Raw genomic sequence first — 9,310 nt, forward strand, 5'->3', positions numbered from 1 at the left:
AGTATATAGAGTAAGTCAGTCTGTGTTTCTTGCTTATATAAACTTATTATTTCATAAATCCTTTTACAATAGGTTTAAAGGAAGGAGATTAATGTGGTTTTGCTGCTACTAAAGTGGTGTGGGGGGGAGTTAGCACTTATATAACTATTTGTGTATGCAAATCCTATTGCATATCTGATCTCATGCCTGCCTCAGGGTAACCTTATATAGTCTAAGGTTTAGGTTTTTCTTGAGTAGCAGAGAATCAGTATTGTCCAGAATTCCACAAAAGAAAGGGTTAGAGCAGGAATTCCATCTTCGAGATCTTTAATCTCTAAACTCATGATATTTCAGTTATGCCAAACCATCTTTATAAAAATGAATGTGGGGACTAGGGCAGTATCACAAGTTAAACAACAGACTTACTTTCATGTCTCAGGCTCCAAGGTCCCAGGTCCAATCCCTGGTACCCCCATAAACCAGAGAGTGGTCTGGCCAACAACCAAAATTAATTCACTGCTCCCAGTGGTCATTTTTTTCTTTTTTCTTTTTCTTTTCCTTTTATATTTGGTAGGACAGAGGGGAGGGGAGGGGAAAAGGGAGAACCTATAAACAGTTCAATGTTATCAGTGTAATTGGGAAAGTTGGGAAATAAGAGAAGTCAAGATGGGTGATGGGGTTAGGTAGCATAATGATTATGCAAACATTCTCTCATGCCTGAGGCTCCAAAGTCCCAGGTTTAGTCCCTCTACCATAAACTAAAGCTGAGCAGTGCTCAGGGGGAAAAAAAGATGGATGATAAACTGGAGACCAATGGACATAGCTTACAAAGTGTTAAATGTCATAACCAAGGTAAACTGATGGAAAATCTAGAACTGGAACCTTCCAAGTTCTTGTCTAACTCTTGTTATATTTCCAGTCTTTTAGTATTTCCAAGTTATTTGCAAATAGAAAACAAAAAGTGACATTGTATTCCAACAAAATGTTTATCTATGTAGACAGTTGTTAATATTCCAAAGAAGTCTGAGAGTAAAATCACCTAAGATAAAAGAAAGATGTTAAACTGTACCAGCATACAACATGAGCCTCCTATTCACGCTCACACAGGGTAACAAGTTTTTCTTAGTGTTCAAGGTCATCTCAGCCTCATTTAATCTTTAACATATCACAAACAGATTTTTCTAGGAAAACTATTTTCAGCATACACAAAAGAAAGTCAGTCTATATGAGACTCAGATTTATCAGAGAAAGTGAACAACACATAGACAACTTTTTTTTATTGCCTTAGAAGATACTCTATAATTACACAGGAATAAATGAGAAATTCTTCCATTGATATGTTATCTTACCAAGTATTTTTACTTCTTTCTAAGAATTGAAAGGGCAACTATCCGGACTTCAAATTGATTTTGAAGAGTTGATTTAAATGATAAAAAATTTTGGAAGTATATCAGATTTTGTGACACATATGGTAATTTAGGGAATTTTTTTCAAGATGAAATTAGCAAGGACTAGAGGATAGCACAGCAGTTACCCAAAAAGACTTTCATGTTTGAGACTCTGAGGTCCCAGGTTCAACACCTACCACCAGAGCTTAACAATGCTGTGGGTGAAAAAAAAAAATAATAATAAAAGAAGAAAGAAGCAAAAAAAAAAAAATTTTTTTTTCTGTGAGAAAAATCTGGTCTTTGTTTTTAACTTGGGCTAAGAATAATTTTCATATTTTTAAAGTAATAAAGCAAAAACTACTATTTTATGATGTAAAATTGTTTTAAATCCAAATTTCAGTGTCCCTAAACAGTTTTATTGGAAGATAGCCTACTCCTTTATTATGAATTGGCTGCATCTATGTCACAATAGCAGAACTAAATATTTACTGTCTGGTTTGTTACAGAGAAATTTTGATGACTTTTGTTTTGAGAGTTTTTCTCTAAAGAAATAGTAAGGCCCTCAGCAACCTAAGACTTCTTCACTTTGATTTCCTGTGTCAGTAATATACTGTTAAAACATACATAAATCGTGGTCTGGGAGGTGGTGCAGTAGATAAAGCATTGTACTCTCAAGCATGATGTCTGGTTCTTTCTTTCCTCCTATCTTTCTTCAATAAATAAAATCTTTTAAAAATGCATAAATTTAGGCAAGACAACACAATTGCCCCATCATAAAAATAAAATAGACATGCTATTATTAGCTTTATAATATTTCTCTTACCACTTAAAGACAGTATAGTATAGTTATTAGGAAGATGTGTTTAGGATCCTTTTGTCATTTTTTTCTCCCTAAGTTTTGATGACTTATATGTGATTTTAGACTTGTTAATCTTTTTTTTTTTAATATTTATTTTATTTATTCCCTTTTTGTTGCCCTTGTTGTTTTATTGTTGTAGTTATTATTGTTGTTGTCGTTGTTGGATAGGACAGAGAGAAATGGAGAGAGGAGGGGAAGACAGAGAGGAGGAGAGAAAGATAGACACCTGCAGACCTGCTTCACCTCCTGTGAAGCGACTCCCCTGCAGGTGGGGAGCCGGGGTTCGAACTGGGATCCTTATGCCGGTCCTTGTGCTTTGCGCCACCTGTGCTTAACCCGCTGCGCTACAGCCCGACTCCCTAGACTTGTTAATCTTTATGAGTCTTAGGGTTCTTACAAAAGCAGAATAATAATTGTTTTGATTTTGTGAAGTTATTGTAGTAATGGAGTGTTTTTGTTTGTTTCTGGGACTTTGGAGCCTCAGGCATGAGAGTCTCTTTGTATAATGATTATGCTATCTACCCCCACCCTGGAGTGATTTTTTTTTCCCCCAAAGAACTATTTAACCTTGTGTCCACTTAATGAACTCTATTAGGATTTTCATAATCTTAGACTATCACTTTTCAGAATTTTAGTGGCCTGTGCCATCTTCCTTAGAAGAAAATCTGCTATGATCCTGTTTAATTTCTTAGTACACCCCCCCCAATGTTATTAGCTGCAGAAAAACTGTCCTAGATGCATAAGTCCAATAGTGTATTTGACAGGCAAGTGAAAAAATGGGAGGACAGTTGGTGGGTAGATCAAGATTGTGAATTAAGTATTGTGGTTTTCATGTTAGACTATATTTTAAATTTTTCTGTGGAAAGTCTGCAGTTCTTTGATGGGCTATTGATGACAGTTCTGTAATTCTGTATTTTTTTTTTTCTTAGAGTATATAATAGTATTGTTTTACCTCTTTATGTTAGGTTGTCGCTGTCATTTTTTTCTGTAATATTCGATGTCTTCACTGATGTTCTCAATGAGAAAAACTTTTAGAAAATCAAGAGTGCATAATGCTGCATTTCTTAGAGATTTAGTGATTTATTTCCCACTGGGCTTGTTGCTGCCTCTCTACTGCCTGAGCCACCCTGACCTTGGAGTCTTATGATTGTGGATAACTACAGAGGAACCAGGGTCCAGCAAGCACATGGTTCTTAGGTTATGATGCTTCCTGCATTTTCTTTTCTCATCTCAAAATAGGTCATGACCAGCCTCAGAAGAGGTGGTCTTTTCTGTTCACCAGGGGTTAGTTGAGTTATCAGTATGGAGTCAATTACGGAAGAAACTTTCTTTAGTTAGCCCTTATAGAACAAATCTGACTTAAGAATTCCCCAAAGGGAAAAAAATAAATGTTTTCTTAAAGGGAGCTAAGGTGGTAGCTAGAGGGGGAAGAGAAATTCCCTTAGGGAAAAAAAAGTTTTTCTTCTCCCCACTTCTCAAAGTTCATTTAAAGAAATAACAAAATTCCAGGAGAGCAGATATCTTCACAACACAACCAAGAAATAGAATTTCTATAAGTTCACTCCTATATCACATGAAATAGTTTGTGTAAATCTCCCTTGTTTTCACTTCCTCAGTTTTGACATACTATTTTGAAAACAATCCCTTTTAATTTTTCCTTTGTTTCTCAATTATGGTTGATTGAGTTTAGCCATTCAAAAGAAGAACAAAATATCTCAGCATTCTTACACACTATAGTTGGGCTTATGGCTAAGAAACAAGCATAGCCCCCACCCCCACATCAGTCAGATTTGTGGGGATAAAACCCCCTAACTGTAATGCTCACGTATGTTTAGGAGTGTAGTTGTGTATGGGACCTCTGTTTACTGGTAGGAGTAGCTCTCATCATCATATTCCAGCTCCTCTTCATCATCATCATCCAGAAGCCCATACTTGAATTTCCGGTAGACAGTTCCATCTTGGCCCATGTAGACTATGTCATCTTCATCATCCTCATCATAGTCCCGGTCCCTGTACTCAACCACCTGATCCTCTTCATAGCTGGTGCTCTGGAAGTGGCTACTGTTATAGGTGGAGTAAGACCTGCTGGGGTCAGCCAGTTTTTCATAGCCACTTTTCTTCTTTGCCTGGACTCGGCCCCGTGATTTCTTCCAGACAACCACAGCTATCCCAAGAAGAAGCACCAGCATGACACAGGAGGTGATGAATAGAGCTGTCTTGAAATGCTCAGTTGCAGGTCTCACCTGATTTTCTCGAAGGATGCACTCATCTGTTGAAAAACACCCAAGGAAAGAAGGAAGTGGTGAAAGATGGGAAAGAAGAAAAGGAATGGGGGAAATTTATTTCTGAGGTAAATAATGTAATGTTGCATTTATTTTTTTACATCTAAAGTAGTAGTCACTACCTTTGACTTTCTCCAATGGAACATAATTGCTTCCATGATGCTCCAGCATTTCTCTGTGATATCAATAAGCCCTACTTGAATGAAGGTCACTTTGAAAGGCAAATGGATTCCCTTACCTCATCCCCATACTTCATAGGTCAGTTGTCAACTCTTTAACCCTTACTAAAATATTTTTCCGACTGGGGAGATAGCATAATGGTTATGCAAAAAGTCTTCCATGCCTGAGGCACTGAATGTCCCAGGTTCAATCCCCAGTACCACCATAAGCCAGAGCTGAGCAGTGCTGTGGTAATAATAATAATAATAATAATAATAAATATTTCTGTTTGTCTTCTGATAAAAATATCAATAGTTCAACTTAGGCAGTGCTCCCAGATTATTGCTAAATAATTCACTTTTCCCAGGACTGAGTCCTCTCCCAGGCTACTATTAAGTCTACTCCAACAATTGTTGTATAACTCAAGGGTATGAGCATATTATTTTAAGACCATGAAAACAAACAACCCCAACAGATGAAAGAGAACCATTAAAACTATGCTATGTGGGGGTTTAGAAATTACTTAGGCTAGTATGTAGCAGTTGAGGAAACTGAAATTCACAAAAAGGAAGTAATTGTCATGTTTTTAGAGGTTAAGAACTTACTTATGAATTAATCAGACTACACATAGCTTTTTAAAATTTTCTTAGTGATTTAGTATTGATTTACAAAATCATAACAGAGGTATATAATTCCATACCTTTCCCACCACCAGAGTTCTGTACCTATTCCCTCAGTTGTAAACTGCAGTAGCTCTCCCAAGTCACAGATATGGGTTGGCTGTTATTTAAATAGATGGATAGATAGATAGATTGATTGAATGATAGATAGATAGGTCCCATTTTTTCTATAGTCCTGCCTTATCAGAATCCAAATATCTTGAAACAAAAAAATCAAATATCTTGTTCTAGAGACATTAGGGTAAAAACTCTGACAACTGTTTCATTCTGTTTCTGTTTTTTGTTTGTTAGTTTTTGTTTTCACACTTTGCTTTTTGGTGTTTTGAGTTCCTAATCTGACAGGGAAGTACCATCATTGTTATGAAAATCAGGTTTAGTGATAGGGAATTTTTCTGAAGCTTATAACTCTCTGTCATGCATCAACTTATTTAAAAGAGAGAGAAAGAAAAAGTAAAATATTTAAATAAAAAAAGGGGGGCTTATTGCACCATAAGTGGGTGGGAATGGTTCAGGTCCTGGAACAGGATGGAAGAGGACCTAGTGGGTGTTATATTGTTATGTGGAAAACTGGGAAGTGTTATGCATGTACAAACTATTGTATTTACTGTTGACTATAAAACATTAATCCCCCAATAAAGAAATTTTTAAAAAGCCAATAAAAAAAAAGAAAGAAAGAAAGAAAGGAAGAAAAGAAGAAAGAAAGAAAGAAAGAAAGAAAGAAAGAAAGAAAGAAAGAAAGAAAGAAAGAAAGAAAGAAACACACCTGGTTTGAGCACACCAGGTTTGAGCCCTTGGTCCCCACCTGCAGGGGGAGAGCTTTTCAAGTGGTGAAGCAGGGCTGCAGGTGTCTCTCTTTCTCTCTCCCTATCTCCCCCCACCCTTTCAATTTCTTTTTTTTAAAAAATATTTGTTTTCCCTTTATTTTGTTGCCCCTTTTTTTTTTATCATTGTAGTTATTACTGTTGTTATTGATGCCTTCGTTATTAGGACAGAGAAATGGAGAGAGGAGGGGAAGACAGAGAGGGAGGAGAGAAAGATAGACACCTGCAGACCTGCTTCAACTCCTGTGAAGCAACTTCCCTGCAGGTGGGGGTCCGGGGATTCGAACCAGGATTCTTACGCTGATCCTTGCGCTTTGCGCTCGATTTCTGACAGTTTCTATCCAATAAATAAGGATAATAAAACAATTTAAAAAGGGGGCAGGGAGTAAACTATTGGCTCGTAAAGCTTTTAAGACCTAGGTTTGGTCTAAGTTACAGAGAATGATTCTTTATTAGAAGTGAGATTGGGAGCTGGGCGGTAGCTCAGCAGGTTAAGCGCACGTGACACAAAGCGCAAGGACCAGCGTAAAGATCCCAGTTCGAGCCCCTGGCTCCCCACCTGTAGGGGAGTCGCTTCACAGGTGGTGAAGCAGGTCTGCAGGTGTCTATCTTTCTCTCCCCCTCTCTGTCCTTCCCTTCTCTCGCCATTTCTCTCATCAACAATAATAACTATAACAACAAAACAACAAGGGCAGCAAAAGGAAATAAATATAAAAAAATTTTAAAAAAAGAAAATGAGATAATACTGGTATCAGCTTCCATGACAGTTGATATTTTTTATTTTTTACTACCCCTCCCAGGGAAGAATGACAAAATGAATAGACTACATTCTAAAGATGAAATTTTAGTAGCCTAGTGGGTGGTGCAGTAGATAAAGCACTGGACTCTCAAGCATATGGTCCTGAATCTGATCCCTGACATCACATGTGCCAGAGTAATGCTCGATTCTTCCTTGCCCCCTCCAGATAAATCTGAAAGAAAGAGGAAGGAAGGAAGGAAGGAAGGGAGAAAGGAAAAGGAGTGGGGTGGGCAGTGGATACTGGTTTGAACCCTGGCTCCTCACCTGCAGGGAGTGGTGCTTCACAAGAGGTGAAGCAAGTCTGCAGGTGTTTTTCTCCCTCTTTTTCTATTTTCCCCTCTCCTCTCAATTTCTCTCTGTCCTATCCAAAAATAGGTAAATCAATAAATTGGCTGCCAGGGTGTGGAATTGTACTCCACTTATCCTATGGTCTTGTCAGTGTTTCCATTTTATAAATTTTATAAAAGCCACTGAAAGCAGTGGAGGTGTGTAGGTGTTGAACCCCAGTGATAACTCTGGTGAAAAATAAATAAATAAACAAACAAGCAAACAGCCACCAAGAGAGTGGATTCATAGTGCAGATACCGAGCCCTAGCAATAACCCTGGAGGCAAAAAAAAAAAGGCAAGAAGGAGAATTTAGACTAGACCTAGCTGAAGAAATAGCTCATTTGGCAGAGCACAGGACTCAGATGTTTAAGGATCCTCAATTTCTGCCATGTGCTTAACCCACTGCGCTACCGCCAACTCCTGGGATCCTGTTTCTAGATGACATATGTACTAAAGTGGCTTTCTAGTTTTTCCTCGTTCTCTGATGAAACTCTATCTCATGATATTAAAAAAGCTTTAAAATAAATTTTAATGGACCTGTATTCTCCCCACCCACTCACCCCAGAGTCTTTTACTTTGGTGTAATACTCCAATTTCATTTCAGGTTCGACTTGTGTTTTCTTTTCTAATCTTGTTTTTCAACTTCGGCCTGAGAGTGAGATCATCCCGTATTCATCCTTCTGTTTCTGACTTATTTCACTCAACATGATTTTTTCAAGGTCCATGAAAAATGATGAATGAAATAGTGGGGGTTGTATTGTTAAATGGGAATCTGGGGAATGTTATGCATGTAAAAAAAAAAAAAAAAGAAGTAGAAACGCAAAGCAGAAATTGACTGAGTTTGGAGTATGGCACCAAAGTAAGAAAGCGGAAGTACACTAGAGTTTGCAGTGAGTACCTCCCTAATACTTCCTCTCCACTTTTCCAAGCTTTGGGTCCATGATTGCTCAACAATTTGTTTGGCTTTGTATGTTAACTCTCTTTTCAGTCACCAGGTTCCAGGTGTCATCCGGATGCCGGCCAGACTTCCCTGGATTGAAGACCCCACCAATATGTCCTGGAGCTCAGCTTCCCCAGAGACCCACCCTACTAGGGAAAGAGAGAGGCAGACTGGGAGTATGGACTGACCAGTCAACGCCCATGTTCAGCGGGGAAGCAATTACAGAAGCCAGACCTTCTACCTTCTGCAACCCACAATGACCCTGGGTCCATGCTCCCAGAGGGATAGAGAATGGGAAAGCTATCGGGGGAGGGGGTGGGATATTGAGATTGGGCAGTGGGAATTGTGTAGAGTTGTACCCCTCCTACCCTATGGTTTTGTTAATCCTTTCTTAAATTAAATAAAAAAAAAATAAAATAAATTTTAAACCAATTTGAACTCTATAATCTTAGAAGCAACATAGAAGTGGATGCAATATAAGCCTGGTAGTCCAAAGGACCCATGCAGTAATTGCAGGTGAATCGCTTAATATTTGTTATGGATTTGGGCATACTAAATCAATCCCTTTAAACCTCAGCTGCCTCAGATGTACCACGGAAGTAACAGTATCTACTTGTGAAAGGAGATGATGATCATGAAGATCAAAGACAGTAGGCACTAGACACTCAATGGAACAGGTAACTGTGGTGATTCTCCAGAACTTCCCATTCTCATCCCACTGCTCTGATCAGCTTCCAGAGGACCTCCCTTGGCCTGCAGGTTGCTATCTCTCTCCTCTTACCCGTGGTTTCTTGGCAGTCACAGCACTCTTGGGTATTGGTGGGATCAGAGGCATTACAGCAGTGCAGGCAGCGGTTGTCATCCATTTGCAGCACCAGGTTGGCAGGGCACACAGTACAGTTGTTGGCTCCGGGGCCCTTGCATTCTATGCAGCTCTCGTGGCATTTTTCACAGTTAAATTTCTCCTCCTGTTAAGGACAATCAGGTGATTCTTTTCCAGTGAAGAGGAATTAACAAGATCTAAAAGTTCTCAGATGGGAGTTTCACTTGACTCGACATGCAGAGGACCCCAGAA

The 9,310-nt window shown here is 38.7% G+C and overlaps 1 protein-coding gene across 1 annotated transcript in view; it reads right to left on the bottom strand.

Moving 5' to 3' along the window:
* Nucleotides 1-4,088: 4,088 nt before the first annotated feature.
* LOC132540957 (proprotein convertase subtilisin/kexin type 5-like) overlaps nt 4,089-9,310 on the bottom strand; it is a 103,410-nt gene continuing 98,188 nt past the window's right edge. Inside the window, exons 13-14 of the mRNA XM_060200783.1 lie at nt 9,017-9,160; nt 4,089-4,495 (exon numbers count right to left, since the gene is read on the bottom strand). Of these exons, the coding sequence (XP_060056766.1) occupies nt 4,089-4,495; nt 9,017-9,160 (551 nt within the window). The remainder of the gene's footprint in view (nt 4,496-9,016; nt 9,161-9,310) is intronic.

The sequence above is a fragment of the Erinaceus europaeus genome, chromosome 10 (genome assembly GCF_950295315.1).
Source record: "Erinaceus europaeus chromosome 10, mEriEur2.1, whole genome shotgun sequence".
In the NCBI taxonomy this organism is placed as follows: domain Eukaryota; kingdom Metazoa; phylum Chordata; class Mammalia; order Eulipotyphla; family Erinaceidae; genus Erinaceus; species Erinaceus europaeus.